Source organism: Anabrus simplex, chromosome 5, assembly GCF_040414725.1.
Source record: "Anabrus simplex isolate iqAnaSimp1 chromosome 5, ASM4041472v1, whole genome shotgun sequence".
NCBI classification, from domain to species: domain Eukaryota; kingdom Metazoa; phylum Arthropoda; class Insecta; order Orthoptera; family Tettigoniidae; genus Anabrus; species Anabrus simplex.
The window spans coordinates 342,596,514-342,614,540 of record NC_090269.1 but is presented as its reverse complement, the minus strand read 5'-3'; the positions used below and the strand labels follow the sequence as shown (position 1 = coordinate 342,614,540).

Sequence of the window (18,027 nt, the reverse complement as noted above, 5' to 3'; positions counted from 1 at the left end):
CCACGTATACAGCCGTCGTTTGTGGTGTTTGAACCAAGTTCTGGCAAGGACTAAATTGTGATCAGTGCAGAATTCAACCAGCCGACTTCCTCTTTTGTTCCTTTGTCCCAATCCAAATTCTCCTACCATATTACCTTCTCTTCCTTTGCGTACCACTGCATTCCAGTCTCCCATCACAATTAGATTCTCGTCACCTTTGACATATTGTATTAAATCTTCTATCTCCTCATATATTCTTTCGATTTCCTCATCATCCGCTGAACTAGTAGGCATATAGACCTGCACTATTGTGGTGGGCAATGCTTTGGTGTCTATCTTGACGACAATAATTCTTTCACTATGCTGGTCGTAGTAGCTTACCCACTGCCCTATTTTCTTATTCATTATTAAACCAACTCCTGCATTTCCCGTTTGATTTTGTGTTGATAATTCGGTAGTCGCCTGACCAAAAATCCTGTTTTTCCTGCCAACATACTTCACTTATGCCAACTACATCTAACTTTAGCCTATTCATCTCCCTTTTCAGATTCTCTAACCTACCACAACGATTCAAACTTCTAACATTCCACGCTCCGACTCGCAGAATGTCAGTATCCATCTTCCTGATGATTGCCCCCTCTCGTGTAGTCCCCACCCGGAGATCCGAATGGGGGACTAGTTTACCTCCGGAATATTTTACCCGGGACGAAGCCATCATCAGTACATCATTCATACAGAGAGAGCTGCATGTCCTCGGGAGGTAGTTACGACTGTAGTTTCCCGTTGCTTTCAGCTGTGTAGCAGTATCAACACTGGTAAGCCATTTTGAGTATTATTACAAGGCCGTATCAGTCAATCAATCAACTAGACAGCCGCCCTTGCAACTACCGAAAGGCTGCTACCCCCGTTTCGAAGAACCATTCATTAGTCTGGTCTCTCAACAGATACCCATCCGATATGGTTGCACCTGCGGCTCGGCTATCTGCTTCATTGGGACACGTAAGCCTCCCCACCGCGGCAAGGTCACATGGTTCGCAGAGGAGGAATTTGTGAGAAGGATACTTAAATTAAAATTCACGTCTACATGATGTTAAAAAACTTATTTACTAATAAACATATTTGAAAAATATATTAAAGCGTCTATGGTGAGGCACTTAAAAAAAAAATCTATGTACAGTATATTCCAGTCTTCAGGTATTTGTTGTTTGTATTTTGTATTGAGTATCTTCCTTACATGTTACTCTTTAGGTTATGGTAAAAGGCCATGTTGACTGTTTGACTTGCAAATGTTGCTCTTTAGATTGTGGTAAAAGGATGTGTTAACTGTTTGACTTGCAAGAGTCCTATGGTAGCTTCTCTGTTATATAAAATGGTGGTCTTCTGATTAGGGCAGCTTGCCTCACTATCTGCAACCAGCAGATCATAATATATTAAAATATGACATAAAATAGAAAAGCTCCGTAATTAAATAGATCGCGGGAAAAGTAATGTATTGAAAATTATGTTGTCTTGACTCACCTTATCTGGAAAGATGTTTATTCCGTGCTGCCTTGGGGATCTGTCTTTGTGCACGACCTAGTGTAGTAGCGTATAGACAAGAAATTTGTTTTTCCACCAATCAGTACACGATTTATTGTAAATAGATTACACCAGTACCGGTTTCGGCCCTTAATGGCCATCATCAGCTAGTAGATGATTAGTTTCCAGCCATTAGACAAAATCACAAGTTGTTATTGTGTTAGACATCCGGATGTCTAATGGGGGACGGAAATGCAGTATACAGTAGCATGAAGCTAAAATATCTGTGGCCAAAGGTAAAAAGTTACAATAAGTTAGAACGCGAGTATACAGAACACATTAAAACATATGGGCCACAATATAAAACACTTAAAAAGTTTTAACACATTAAAATGCTTATTAAAAGATCATGTTGCTTAGATTCAATTCTTCTATCTTCTGTGTGATTCCTTTGCTTCTATGTATATTAGTTTAGCTGTGTGAGGTAATCTTCAAGAATGTTCTGAGGCTGATATGTGTCATGTTGGTATGAACCTTCGTCATGAAAAAAAAATTGTGTTATATAATCCAACTGTGATGTACTCCAGTAAATTTTAATATAATAAACTGCAGGTCTTGAGTTTGAATTTAGAAGCTGTTGGTGACAACACCTCTCTTGTCTATGTTCGTTTGTGGTGTAGTCTGTAAAGATAAGCTAGTATAAGTATAGTGTATGTATGAAGGAATGCCTGGTGTGTATATGGAAAGAGTACTTACTATTGTTGTTGTGGAGGTCTTGTACCAATATGTCTGAAGGCTTGCTGTGTTCTACTACGACTGCGTCTGGGGCTCATGTTAGCTGTGGAGGGGGATTTAGGTGGAGGGGAAGAAGGAGTGACTATTGGGGAAGCCTGACCCCGGCCCTACTTTTTGCCTTTGACCACAGATATTTTAACTTCATGCTACTGTATACTGCATTTCCATCCCCCATTAGACATCCGGATGTCTAATACAATAACAACTTGTGATTTGTCTAATGGCTGGAAACTAATCATGTACTAGCTGATGATGGCCGTTAAGGACCGAAATCGGTACTAGTGTAATCTATTTACAATAAATCGTGTATTGATTGGTGGAAAAACACATTTCTTGTCTATACATTGAATCTATCAATACGGAAAATGAAATTCATAAACAAAAAAACTAGTGTAGTAGCGACGTGACACGGTCTGATTGTTCATGCAATCCTCTGGAGAAGGGGAAGTAGAGTTGTGTCGTCATCTAATACGTCTCGTGAGGGGGGGGGAGGGAGTAATAGCTGTGGTTCCGTGACATCGTGTTTGATTATTTCACTTGTTCGTCTTGTTTGTTTTCTGTTTACCCATTCCATGTATTTACTGATATGCTCATATAAGAGGATTTTTTGGTCGTTCATTTTGTTTAGATTCCGTTCCCTGTTCTCTAATTTATCAAGAATAATGTGGATGTTTTCTAGGCTGTTCATTAGACTTCCTTTATTGATCCTACTGATGATTTGAAGGTCCTGTCTGATATTAGTGATTTTGTGGCCTGCCTCTTTCATATGAGCTCCCATGGCAGAGAATATTCTGTACCTCTCTGCATTGACGTGTTCCTGATATCTAATTATAAAGCTCCTTCCAGATTGTCCCACGTATGTTTTCTGCACTGAGTACATGTCAGCCTATAAATGCCAGATTCCTGGAATTCGTCATCCTTAAGTTTATTGACTCTGTTGCGATTAAAGAATCTGTGTTTTGTATTGTTGTTGGTTGAGAAAGCTACTTTGGTGTTGTGTTTCTTGAACAAATTCATGATTTCATAAATCCTCAGGTTATTAAAGGTGAATTTGACATACCTCTTTGCCTTCTCCGATTGCTGCTTTAGTTTAATTTGCTGTTGATATTTGCACTTAGTAATGATTTTGTTGATGAATTCCAAACTGAAACCGTTATGTAGGGCTTGTTGGCGAATGTAAGATAGTTCCTTCTTTCTGTCTGTTTCTGTTAGCGGAATTTCAAAGGCCCTGTTGACGAAACTATAGTAAGCGGATTTCTTTTGTGAAATGGGATGTAAAGAATCGCTTTTAATTGCAGTCGGTGTAAAAGTGGTTTTCTGTATATTTTAAACTGGAAATGGTTGTTTTTCAGAATTGTTTGATTATCTAGAAAATTGAGTGTACCTTCTTCTGCTGTAAATTTAATGTTTGGGTCCAAACTATTTAAGGTATTTAGAATACTTTGACTGTCATTAAGTTCTTTATTTATTATGGCATAAGTATCGTCAACATAGCGTAGCCCAAAAGTTTTTAAAAAGTGCCTCACCATAGACGCTTTAAGATATTTTTCAAATATGTTTATTAGTAAATAAGTTTTTTAACATCAGGTAGACGCGAATTTTAATTTAAGTATCCTTCTCACAAATGCCTGAAGAGTGTTAATGCCTGAAGACTGTTACAAACACTGACTTTTTATTCATGCCACCTAGTGTTATTACGAAAAATGTAACACCATGGACGCTTTTAAATATTTTAAATATGTATATTAGTTAATAAGTTTTTTAAACACAATTGTAGATGCGAATTGTAATTTAAGTATTCACACATATTACCTTACTCCCCAACCTACCCCTCTCACCCCCACCCTATCCTTTCATTTAGAGCACCTAGAGCAATAGTTTTTAGGATCCCATGGGACACAGTTTTATGGTTTAATGTGCTTACTGTCCAAATGTCTGCATCTAAGCTATCTATATACAGCTGAAGATGACCAATAAGTGGTCGAAACATGTTCTGTGTGTGCTAATGTATTTTTAATTTTGCACAAGGCACAAAAATAAACTATCGATTAGGTGGTTTTTAAAAAATTAATTTGTTGATTGTACTCACCGATACGGTCCTGAAGTGGACGGCTTGCAAAATAATATTGTACTGACAGACAAACTGTCAAAAGTAACAACAGTGATGAGAGCACTAGGACGAATTTGCCAGCAGCTATATGATACACTTCACCAGTTAAAATGTAAAGAAAACATCTACAATGAGCTGCAGAATACAGTGTTTTAAGAAACCACAGCATAATGAGGAAAGTGCAGGAAAAAAAAAAGTTTTGAAGGATTCATAAATGAAGTGTTCCACTAGGCTTAGAGAGTAGGCTATTCCTACCTAATATAACCGAACACTGAGGAAACCTCACAAAACCTTGGCCTCAATAGTCCTGCCTCTAGTCCAGACATTAAATAAGCAAAAATAACCAGCTATGCTCTTAAGGAATCTCTAACAACCACCATACTACAGCAATTAACTGGACGCCAACATTATGGCAATGACTTCATTTGAAATTCTTCCTTCAGTTATAGTCATCACTTGAAGTCATGCCTGAAGCAGAAAATGGAAGTTTTGGACAAGTTGGACAGAGATTCTTTGCAGAAAGCCACTGCTGCTAAATATAATGATGGACAAGCAAATGATTAAAAAAAGTAAATGGTAATGGGCAATACGAGAGCCAAATGAACAGCGAGTTGGAGAAACGAAAGATTATTGGAAAGAGCGAGTACAATCAATTATAACATCTTCATTGTTACAACTAAAAGGTTGGCAGAGGTTTTATAATGAGTGATACAGCATGTAGGAAACTCAAGAAATAATTCTTTCTTTGTTAATTTTTCTTACATTAAATTAAATTTTGCTGGACTTCTGTGCTAGTATGGGTTTAGCAGTTACAAATACATTCTTCAAGCATAAGGCTATTCACCGCTACACATGCGAGGCTAGGGGTACCAGATCCATAATAGACTATATCTTAACCGACTTCGAATTCAGCAAATCTGTTAGGAATGTACGAGTTTTCCGTGGATTTTTCAATGATACAGACCACTACCTGATCTGTAGTGAACTAAGTATCTCTAGGCCTAGGGTAGAGAAAGTGAAATCTGTCTGCAAACAAATAAGGGTAGAAAATCTCCAGGAAGAGGAAATTAGACAGAAGTACATGGATATGATTAGTGAGAAGTTTCGAATAGTAGACAGTAAGCAGGTTCAGGATATAGAAAGTGAATGGGTGGCATACAGGGATGCTGTAGTAGAAACAGCAACGGAATGTCTAGGAACAACTGTATGTAAAGATGGGAAAAGGCAAACATATTGGTGGAATGATGAAGTGAGAGCAGCTTGTAAACATAAAAAAAAGGCTTATCAGAAAAGGCTCCAAACAAGGACCGAGGCAGACAGGGATTTGTACGTAGACGAAAGAAACAGAGCGACACAAATAGCTGTTGAATCCAAAAAGAAGTCGTGGGAAGATTTTGGTAATAACCTGGAAAGGCTAGGTCAAGCAGCAGGGAAATCTTTCTGGACAGTAATAAAGAATCTTAGGAAGGGAGGGAAAAAGGAAATGAACAGTGTTTTGAGTAATTCAGGTGAACTCATAATAGATCCCAGGGAATCACTGGAGAGGTGGAGGGAATATTTTGAACATCTTCTCAATGTAAAAGGAAATCATCCTGGTGGTGTTGCAAACAGCCAAGCTCATGGGGAGGAGGAAAATGATGTTGGTGAAATTACGTTTGAAGAAGTGGAAAGGATGGTAAATAAACTCCATTGTCATAAAGCAGAAGGAATAGATGAAATTAGACCTGAAATGGTGAAGTATAGTGGGAAGGCAGGGGTGAAATGGCTTCATAGAGTAGTAAAATTAGCATGGAGTGTTGGTAAAGTACCTTCAGATTGGACAAAAGCAGTAATTGCACCTATCTATCAGCAAGAGAACAGGAAGGATTGCAACAACTATCGAGGTATCTCATTGATTAGTATACCAGGCAAAGTATTTATTCACTGGCATCTTGGAAGGGAGGGTGCGATCGGTCGTTGAGAGGAAGTTGGACGAAAACCAGTGTGGTTTCAGACCATAGAGAGGCTGTCAGGATCAGATTTTCAGTATGTGCCAGGTAATTGAAAAATGCTACGAGAGGAATATTCAGTTGTGTTTAAGTTTCGTAGATCTAGAGAAAGAACATGACAGGGTACCAACGGAAAAGATGTTCGCTATACTGGGGGACTATGGAATTAAAGGTAGATTATTAAATCAATCAAAGGCATTTATGTTGACTATTGGGCTTCAGTGAAAATTGATGGTAGAATAAGTTCTTGGTTCAGGGTACTTACAGGGGTTAGACAAGGCTGTAATCTTTCACCTTTGCTGTTCGTAGTTTACATGGATCATCTGCTGAAAGGTATAAAATGGCATTGAGGGATTCAGTTAGGTGGAAATGTAGTAAGCAGTCTGGCCTATGCTGACGACTTGGTCTTAATGGCAGATTATGCCGAAAGCCTGCAGTGTCATATCTTGGAACTAGAAAACAGGTGCAATGTGTATGGTATGAAAATTAGCCTCTTGAAGACTAAACTGGTGTCAGTAGGTAAGAAGTTGAATATCAGATTGGTGATCCAAAGCTAGAACAGGTCGATAATTTCAAGTATTTAGGTTGTGTGTTCTCCCAGGATGGTAATATAGTAAGTGAGATTGAATCAAGGTGTCGTAAAGCTAATGCAGTGAGCTCACAGTTGCTATCAATAGTATTCTGTAAGAAGGAAGTCAGCTCCCAGACGAAACTATCTTTATATCGGTCTCTTTTCAGACCAACTTTGCTTTACGGGAGCGAAAGCTGGGTGGACTCAGGATATCTTATTCATAAGTTAGAAGTAACAGACATGAAAGTAGCAAGAATGATTGCTGGTACAAACAGGTGGGAACAATGGCAGGAGGGTACTCAGAATGAGGAGATAAAAGCTAATTTAGGAATGAACTCTATGGATGAAGCTGTACGCATAAACCGGCTTCGGTGGTGGGGTCATGTAAGGCGAATGGAGGAGGATAGGTTACCTAGGAGAATAATGGACTCTGTTATGGAGGGTAAGAGAAGTAGACGTAGACCAAGATGACGATGATCAGACTCCGTTTCTAACGATTTAAAGATAAGAGGTATAGAAATAAATGAGGCCACAACACTAGTTACAAATCGAGGATTGTGGCGACGTTTAGTAAACTCACAGAGGCTTGCAGACTGAACGCTGAAAGGCATAACAGTCTACAATGATAATGTATATATGTATGTATGTATGTATGTAAATTAAATTTTTCTTGAATTAATGCAGAAATCTTCACACGTAATTGAGCAGAAAACCAATATAAAGGCTTACTCTCAAGACTATCAGAATTCAAATTATTTCTGTAAACTAAGTTAGTATTCACTACAATCCTTCATTTGTTTCAAGTTCGCATTTTCAGTAAATTTAACTAGATTGTAACATTGGATTTAATAAAATACAGTAGTTCTTCAACTACACCCCTCAGACACTCTCAATAATTCGTCACTCGCCCTAATTCGGTACCCCTTTTTGCAAGGAATGATGGGATTAGCAAATATCTAGTGTAATGATATGGTGCGCCAACTAACTGTATCAGAACTCAATCTTGCAACGTACTATATGAAATCAATGGTGTCATAATTATAATTCATAGCTGATAAGACTGGCTTGATGTAAGGTATTTAATACAGTACAGTTCAATTTTAAAATGTGTATCTGATACATACCTGTAAAAATTTTCTTCTTGGCAAGCATTTATCTAATGCTAGAAACTTGGTCTGCTTGTTCTTCAAATCCTAGAAAAATAAACATAAAATCGATAAAGTAAAGCTGCAAGAAACAGGACAAAGGTTACATAATACTCAATACAAGCATTACTTACATCAGAATGCTGAATTAATGCAGAAAACTTCACATGTAGGTGAGCAGAAAACCAGTATGAAGGCTTCAAGTCCTGAAGGAGTTCTTCACAGGGCTTACTTCCAAGACTGTCAGAATTTATATCATTTCTGTAAAGAAAGCATTCACTAAATTTTTCCATTTGTTGCAGCTATATTGTCTAATATATAGAAAATAAAGACACAGAAAATGTAAATAGTTTTTCAGTAAATTTGAACTTCATTATGAATATCAAGAACCTTGCTAGAAGTACATTTGATGGAGACCATAGAGTATTGGTAGCAAAAATGAAAGTAGGAAAAATAGTGAAAATGAAAGAAATAAGAGAGAAGAAAATAAAAATACAAAAATTCCAATATAAATTGAAACAACACATACCCAGAACTGAAGTGGAAAGTGTGGAAGTGGAATGAAACATGTGCAAGAAGGCATTTGTAAGCTGTACGGAGAGTGCTTGTGGCAGAACAGCTGAAAGGGTGAAAGTTAAAAGACCTCAGGGTGGAGGGTAAAGAAAACAGCAAAAAAATAATAAGAAAGCATGACATGTATGGAACAGGGATAAAATGGAAGAAGATAGATGAAAGTATCAGGAAATGAAAAGAAGGTGCAAGAAAGTACAGCAGTAAGTGAAGAAAATCTGGGAATGATTTACAGAAGAGTAGGAAGAGGATGTGTATAGTGGTAAAAGGATGCTATATGGACTTGCAAGAAGAAAGAGTCTACACAAAGCAGGAGAAGTGGAAAAAGGATGAGATAATAATGCAACCAGAGGAGATAAGGAAAAAAGAATGGAATGATTACTTTGAAGAACTCTTGAATGCAATAGTGAAATCACAATGGAAGAGGTGGGCGAACAGCTTTCAAATGAATGGAAGTGGGAAAAGTAGCAGGATTGGATGAACTGTGTAAGGAAAAGATAAAAGCAGCAGCACCCATTTGTCTACAATGTCTGTATAGGCTATTTAGATGTATTTGGGGGCGGGGGGGGGGGGGGGAAGAAATCAGTACAAAATAACTGGAGTAAATCAGTAATTATACCTATGTTTAAGAAGAGAGGCAAGAAGATATGTCATAATTATGGAGGAATCACACTCATATCTTAGGTAGCAAAGATATTTGAAAGGGTAATAGAAATGAAAATGAGAAGAAAGTTGAGAGTTCAATTATAAGATGGCTTTTGAAACTGAAGATAAAAACAAGACCTCATTTTCAGTACAAGGTAGTTAATAGAAAAATACTGGTAATACAGAAGAGATGATGACATTCCTTTGTTAAGAAAAGGCTTATTACAGTGTACCCACAGCAAAGGTATGGAATGTAACGCACCAGAAACTATTTGGAAAACAAATGATAGAATATGGGCAAGTATAGTGCAAAAATTGTTGCAGAAGTGTGGGGAGAAGGGAGTGGTTTGGAATGAAACTGGACTATGTCAAGGAAGTGGTTTGTCACCACTGTTATTCATACTGGTTATGGACAAAATTGTGAAAGAGACAAAGGAAAAGTACAGGGACAGGGAGCTGAAGGTAATGCTGCTTGGATATGATATTTGGTGTACAGAGCAAACAGAGAGGAAGTACAAGGACAACTCAACATGTTGAGTGAGATATTTGAAAATTATGAAATGAAAATCAGCATGAAAGAGAGTAAGGCAATGGTGTTGACTACAAGAGAAAGGTAAGGGAAAGGAATTTTAAAAATAAAGGGACAAAACTTTGAAATTGTAGAGAGCTTCAAGTACAACAGAATCAAACTGATGTATGATGCACAGCTGGACATGGACATCAGTAAAAGGATTCAACAGGGAAATGCATTCTACCAGACTGTGAGAAACCTGGGTATAGTGGAAGGAAGTAACAATGAAGTGTAAAGGGGTGATGTATAAGATGTACTACTACCCAATATTGACATACGCAGCAGAGACCTGGATACTGACAAAAAAGACAGGAAAATACAATCCAAGCCAGTGAAATGAAAGTTTTAAAAAGTATGATAGGGAAGACACGAAAGGACAGAGTAAGAAATGAGGAAGACAGGATGGAAATCAGAGTGGAAAAGCTTTATGATTGAATGGAGGAGGATAAACTTAGATGGTTCGGACACATTACAAGGATGGAGAAGGGAAGGATGCTGAAGCAGGTGATAGAGACACAGACAGAAGGAGGGAGTGCAAGAGAGAGATCAAGACTAAGGAAGTTGAAAACAAATGAGAATAGTATAATTAGAAGAAACTTGGTTTGGAACACAGTTAAGGAAGAACAATGGATGGTTGGATAGAGGAAGATGGAAAGGTGCCAAAAACAATCCAACCTGCCAGAAGATGGACAAGGGAAATGTCTTACATCGCACCGACACAGATAGATTTTATGGTGACGATGGGAAAAATGAGTGTTTAACATCCAAATCTTTACTTGTCTTGCACTGAATTTCAACAACACATACTTGCTAAATAAATTTTATCTATAATTCATGTCTTGCCTTAACTTGATTTTGACTGATGATGGTCTCTAAAGAAGACCGAAACTAGTTTCATCGAATATATGTAATCTTTTTAAGGTTACAATGAACAGTCTGTGTCATTTACTGCTTATTTTAGGCTTTTCCCGAGCTTCATGAAATGCTATGCATGCTCCTGGACCAGAAACATGATTTCGTTTAGCTTCTTCAACATCCATATCTGTACAAATTATATATCGTGGCTTTGCTTTACAACTTTCAGCCTTGTGTCCAGCTTCTCCACACTTAGAATAAAGCTTACATTTGTTTGCATCTTTGCAGTTACGTGCCTGATGCCCATACAATAGTCATCTAAAACGAGATACCATGATCCTTTTCCGGATTCTACAATATAATCATTTTACCTATCTCCAATAGTTTCTGAGCCTTCTTATCCTCTATCTCTACAATGGCAAGTTTCTGCTTTCTGCTATTCAGATGTGTAATTGAGACATTTAATTCTCCTTCAAAGTTCCAAAGATCCCATCTTACAGCTTCCTCTATATCTAGAGCAGTGGTGACACTGTACAGATCCCGAATTTCCAAGGTAGTACATGGGTTTAAAGACTTCACAACCCCATCTCATCCGATATTTCTCAGAGATTTATTAAAGTTATCTCTATTCTCATTTTGTGTGGCTTTACTGAACTTGAGAAGAATCACCCAAGCTTGTTTTGCAAATAGAGTGAATGCTCTCTCCACTGTCTTCTGGTTTTATTTTACACCGAATGTCCTTCAAAACGTCCGCATAGGTCTTACCGCTCTTTGGCTTCATAAGTACAGCTTCTGGATGACCCCTAAATTTTAACTGAGTCTGTTTCTCTTGCAAGTATGAAGAATGAGATTTCCACCTAGTCAATACTTTATTACAAATGTTTGAAGTTATCTACATTGAAACAGTACCGGTTTCGACCTGTAAAAAGGTCATCATGAGCTGTTGGTGAACCTGCTTAATAGCGATAGTACGTAAAACATTACTAAAGCTAATTTAACAAGAATGCCTTATTCTATTATAATATTACTTAAGATATATACATATGGTACAATATGGGGCTTAGACTCATTGGAGTTCCATTCAAAAACCTGTGCTGTTGCCAACATTATGTCAAACAATATACATATATACATATGGTGCAATAAAGGGCTTTGGCTTGCTGGAGTCCCTTGAATGCCACACACTCCAAAAATTGTATAACAGAGGTTGAAAATACAGTTCCTATAGAATAGAGGATCACTGAGGTTTCGGTGTTAAGTTGAAACGTCTTTGCAGCATGTCGGCACTGAGACCAACCGTTGTGAATACACAATCAAGGTGCTTTGTTGGGCCGCAATTTTGCGGGGAGCGTAATAGACTGACATTCTGTAGCTTGTTCATTCTTATTGTATGATGTTGCTGATAAATACTAATTTCCAGGTTCCTTGTTGAGGCATGTCATGCTATGGATGAAGTTTTGAAATTAAAGAAAGGTTGATAGAGTCCCCTCTTCACACTTGCATTTGTGCTCAGGTAAATTCAAAATCTGAGAAAGGGGACTCTATCAACCTTTCTTTAATTTCAAAACTTCATCCATAGCATGACATGCCTCAACAAGGAACCTGGAAATTAGTATTTATCAGCAACATCATACAATAAGAATGAACAAGCTACAGAATGTCAGTCTATTACGCTCCCCGCAAAATTGCGGCCCAACAAAGCACCTTGATTGTGTATTCACAACGGTTGGTCTCAGTGCCGACATGCTGCAAAGACGTTTCAACTTAACACCGAAACCTCAGTGATCCTCTATTCTATAGGAACTGTATTTTCAACCTCTGTTATACAATTTTTGGAGTGTGTGGCATTCAAGGGACTCCAGCAAGCCAAAGCCCTTTATTGCACCATATGTATATATGTATATTGTTTGACATAATGTTGGCAACAGCACAGGTTTTTGAATGGAACTCCAATGAGTCTAAGCCCCATATTGTACCATATGTATATATCTTAAGTAATATTATAATAGAATAAGGCATTCTTGTTAAATTAGCTTTAGTAATGTTTTACGTACTATCGCTATTAAGCAGGTTCACCAACAGCTCATGATGACCTTTTTACAGGTCGAAACCGGTACTGTTTCAATGTAGATAACTTCAAACATTTGTAATAAAGTATTGATTAGGTGGAAATCTCATTCTTCATACTTGCATTCTTAATTCATCAATACGGACAATGAAGCTGATAGATTATAGTCTGTTTCTCTTGGCTTTCCCTGCTATCAATGACTTCCATTCTGCCAGATTCCGCTCCATCTGTTGTAAGTTGAATTTCTTTCTTTCTTTCTTTCTTCTTCTTCTTCTTCTTCTATTCTCTCTTCTTATTCTTCTTGGAGAGAAATTTTACCCATTTCGCACTGTCCCCCCCCCTCTTCATTTATCAATAATGGTGTCACAAGCAATTTATCTATCTCTTCAGCTGCTGATTCCTGTTTAAAATTTTCCCTAGCTTTTACAGGATGTCCTGCATGTCACTCCAGCATCTAGGGCTTCCTCCAGATTCCATAAACCAATCTGAATTTCCATCTTCAAATACTTAAGTGGAATAGGCAGAATGCTTTTCACTAGTGCCCGGACAGTCTCAAAATGTTCCCCCTCCCTCCACTGATCCTCTATTATCTGTTGGCTGATGTCAGCAATGAGTTCATTTCTTCATTCCTCTTCTCAATAGTTAGTTGAGACATATATGGAGAAGAGTATAGTTGGTGACTATTGCTGAAGCTTCATGAGTGTGTCTAACAAGGGGGCATTCCCTACTCGTCACCACCGATTTCGCTCAAATTTATAGAACATACAGGGCTTGGCTAGAAATGAAAGTACCCGAAGTGGGAACTCCAGATGACCAAGCGTATAGAAAATAAAAATACAAATGTTGACGCGGCTCTCGCACCGTATAAGCCACTTACGTTAGTGCGCAAACCGAGCAGTTGTTGGCATAGCGGTAAGAACTCGGACTGCTAATTCGTTGGTCGTGCGTTTGACTCCCCGTGTGGAGACTGTTGTTTCCTGTCAACTTTTATATTATTCATTTTCCAATTATGAAAAGAGGTGAATAATTCATTTTATTTATTTATTTATTTATATGCAGAAGGCATAGAAAAGGTAAAAAATTGGGATTTCATTGTCAGACTTTTTTCTACCAGTGCCAAGAAACTATTGTTTGTGTACAGTGGTCAGGAGCAACCTTCACTTGTCAGGTGAAAACGAATCTTATTGTGAAACGACTATTCACATTTATGGCACATACCCAATGAGGGGAGATATCCAGTAAAGGAGAAAAAAGAATTTCTGTTTGAACACGTCGGGAAAGTTCACAACTCCAAATTTTCTACAATTGTGCGCGCATTAAAAAAATGACGTCCTGTATGTCTTTTGCATATAAATACATAAAACAAATTAACATAAATGAATAATATAAAAATTGAGAAAAATATTCTCCACACGGGGAGCCGAACCTACGACCATCGAATTACTAGCCCAAGCTCTTACCTCTACGCCAACAACTGCTCGGCGTGTGCGCTAACGTAAGTGGCTTATGCAGTGCGAGAGCCGCGTCAACATTTGTATTTTTATTTTTATTTTCTATACGCTTGGCCATCTGGAGTTCCCACTTCGGGTACTTTCATTTCTAACCAAGCCCTACATGTTCTATAAATTTGAACAAAATCAGTGGTGACGAGTAGGGAATGACCCCTTGTAAGTGATGTTACCTCTTGTTCTATATACCGTAGGTACTGCTGTATGGTATGTTTTGGAAAGTATTATTTCCTGAATGATGTCACTAGATGGCGCTAATTGTCACATGAAACTGCTGTCCTCTCCATCTGCCATAACTATTTTTTGGTTGTAGTTTACTTCAATAATAATAACAACAACAATAACAATAATAATAATAATGTACTGTGTTTTCTGAAGATGGAGTTGTTTACCTTTAGCAAATATATTCATGATTTCTTTTGACATAAATGTTTCATGGTTGGGGATCATTTGAAAATATGTGTTACGGAAGGTAGCTTGACGGAAGTGTAACCCTAGCAACTGTGCAAGCTGTGATGTAAGGTATAGGTGGATGGCCAGACAATATTACCTAGCAACTGTGCAGGCTGTGAGGTAAGGTATGGACATCTGAAATTAGCAGCAATTAATGGATGGCAATAGACAAGCAGCACTGTGTTTGAAAAGGAATACAGATTGTTCCAAAGGCTATCACATCAGTTGAAACTGTGGATATGACCTATCCATTTGAGAAAGACATTTTTTCCATCAGTGTATTAATTTTGTTTTATTGTTTAAAAATAAGTTTAACTTTTTCTACATTATGACGAGTTATAAACAACACTTCTCCTATACTGCACTGGGATAACATTTGTACATAAGTAGCCTACAGTGCATGATGTAGCATTTTTGCACACTACTGAATTTTTCTCTTTTTGCTCAGCAGTATGATCAAATACATCAAAAATATGTTGTCAATGTTCTGTTACATACCTGATCTCCCTGTAATCATTTTCTCACGTCAGAGTTGTGGATATAAAAAAATTCATGCAATGTAGGGTTAAATTAATAACCGTATTAAACTTTTATTATGTTTTTATCCTATTTATGTCGTCACATTTGCAACTTACTTTTAATGTATCAGGAATAATCCCTTCCCAACCTATCGGCATTGATGTTACATGCAAGTCACAGCATACTAATTATGGTAGGAGATATCTTTTCATTCATTTTCACAATTTTTATTGCTGGATAATTTATAAAAAACTATTACAGTAACAGTTTACAAGAAGAGGAATTAGCGATTGGAATAATTTACCAAGAGACATGTTTGATAAATTTCAAACTTCTTTGAAATCATTTAAAAAACGACTCGGTAAACAACTGATGAGAAATCTGCCATGTGGGTGGCAGCCCTAAATTTAGATTGGTGGTGATTGATTGATTGAAATCATATATAACCAAGGGCACTGTTTCTCAACCTTGCAATAGTTGCGAAGCAATAAAAGTCAGGGGAAAGAAAAGAAGTTCCAGGAATCAGTAATCAACAAGGGGAGTGTATATGTGAGGACTTACAGACGGCAGAATTATTCAGTCAGCAGAAACAGTATGTAAAGATAGTTGGATAAAAGAATATTGTCCTGGTAGAGCAGGCGACTAACACTCGCGATGTAGTAAAATTTACCTATGATGTTATTACAGTATGGACAAACAAACAATGAGGATTGAATATCAGCTAAAGTTTGTCTGCAGAGAGACATGCAGTGAAGCACTTAGTGAAGTAATGAGGGATATGTTTCTTCTAGTCTAAATTCAAGAATTCTATTATCATAGTCGGTACTGCAAAACTGTATAGTAAGATATAAGTGATCAGAAACTGTATTCTATATAACTGTTGTTATTTGTCGATTTAACGATAGGACCAATAATATAGGTATTTAAAAATTACATTGTAGGTGCCTTGCCCTAAACTACCATTTCATCCAGTGTGAATAAAATGATTTATAGCCTAGACAGTACTGCCTTATTCCCTGACTTTAATAGATTCTCATTAAAAACTGTTTACCCATTTTCTCGTGGTTCGACGTCGATGTGGACTTAGCAACAAAAATCAAAATTCATGAATATCTCCCTTATCATAGCAAGCACAATAAAAATGTATTAACTGAGTAAGTTGGTCATGCGGTTAGGGGCACGCATCTGTGAGCTTGCATTCGGAAGATAGTGGGTTTGAACTCTACTGTCGGCAGCCCTGAAGATTGTTTTCCATGGTTTTCCATTTTCACACCAGGCAAATGCTGGGGCTGTACCTTAATTAAGGTCATGGCCACTTCCTTCCCACCCGCCCTTTCCTATCTCATCGTCATCATAAGATCTATCTGTGTCAGTACGACGTAAAGCCAAATGTAAAAAAAAAGTATAAGACAATAATGATCGGAAATTTAATTCTATATACCTTAAGTTACGTAGTATTTATTGAAAGGACCCCCAATAACACAGATATCTTCTTCTTCTTCTTAATCTGTTTATCCTCCAGGGTCGGTTTTTCCCTCGGACTAAGCGAGGGATCCCACCTCTACCGCCTCAAGGGCAGTGTCCTGGAGTTAACACAGATATCTGAGAATTAAAATTTAGGCTTCCCCCTAAACTACCATTTTGGTCAATGTGAATAAAATTATTTATAGCCTTGATTGCAGTGCCTCATTCCCTGATTATATATACTGATTTTCATTAAATTCTCTTGACCCATTTTCTCGTGATGCACATACAGACAGACAGAGAATATGAAAAATGAAAAAAAAAATGCATTTCCTTCTTACTGTGGATGCAACCGATACAGAAATACCATTCTTTTTAAATTCTGAGTAATGTACAGACAAAACTCTTATTTTATATGTATACTGTATATAGATGAGGAAATATAGACAGATTTCCACCGAAAAGATGTTAGAAATGCTTCATTAAGATAAGGGCGTTTTTATGGACACTTATAAATCAAATTGATAAAAAACTGCATTAATAGGTAAAATGATGGCTTTCAATAAGAAGATAAACTGAGCAACTACATAGGTTTAGAATTACATTATCTATACAAATGTCCATTAACTCCAACAGTTTTCCACGAAGAAAAATAAATTTTTGTCCCTTTTGACATGTTCTATCTGATACAAACCAAAATAACACGAAAATTGATCATCTTCTTTTGGTGCCGTCTTCTCATACAAAATTATCAACCATCACGGAGTAAATTTCCCTATTTGTGTTTCCTACATCAGAGATGGTTTAGGATGAAAATTGTTACTTAAATTCAATAACTGAGTACCTCAGTGGAAAAATGGCAGACCCCATCTTGCATCCAATTGTTCTTTTATGAGAAACTAGCAGTTACCCGCGACTTCGCTCACGTGGATTTCATAATTTGTTAAAAGTAATCGTCCCACAGTACTGTACTAAGACGTTAAGTGAAAATCCCTGAAGTATGAAAACTCACCAAAAAATTAAGTTTAATTTACCTCAGAAACTCTTCACTAACCACGTTTGTGGTACTGCCTTTCGGGGGCTAAAGGCGGGATTCCACTGAGGCAACATTTGGGCGACATGGAACACGCGGCTGGCAACAAATGTTGCTCTTTGTAGCATGCGGCTTGTTGTCAGTGGGGCAGAAAAATGTGGTATGCTACATGTGTTGTCGGGTGTAGCATGCGTCACTTGTGAAGACTTGTCGCCAACTACAAACGTTATTCCAT

At 37.5% G+C, this 18,027-nt stretch overlaps 1 protein-coding gene across 1 annotated transcript in view; it reads right to left on the bottom strand.

Moving 5' to 3' along the window:
- Window positions 1-18,027, bottom strand: part of ldbr (lariat debranching enzyme) — a 141,591-nt gene that overhangs the window by 54,399 nt on the left and 69,165 nt on the right. The window contains exons 4-5 of the mRNA XM_067148596.2: window positions 8,241-8,367; window positions 8,086-8,154 (exon numbers count right to left, since the gene is read on the bottom strand). Of these exons, the coding sequence (XP_067004697.2) occupies window positions 8,086-8,154; window positions 8,241-8,367 (196 nt within the window). The remainder of the gene's footprint in view (window positions 1-8,085; window positions 8,155-8,240; window positions 8,368-18,027) is intronic.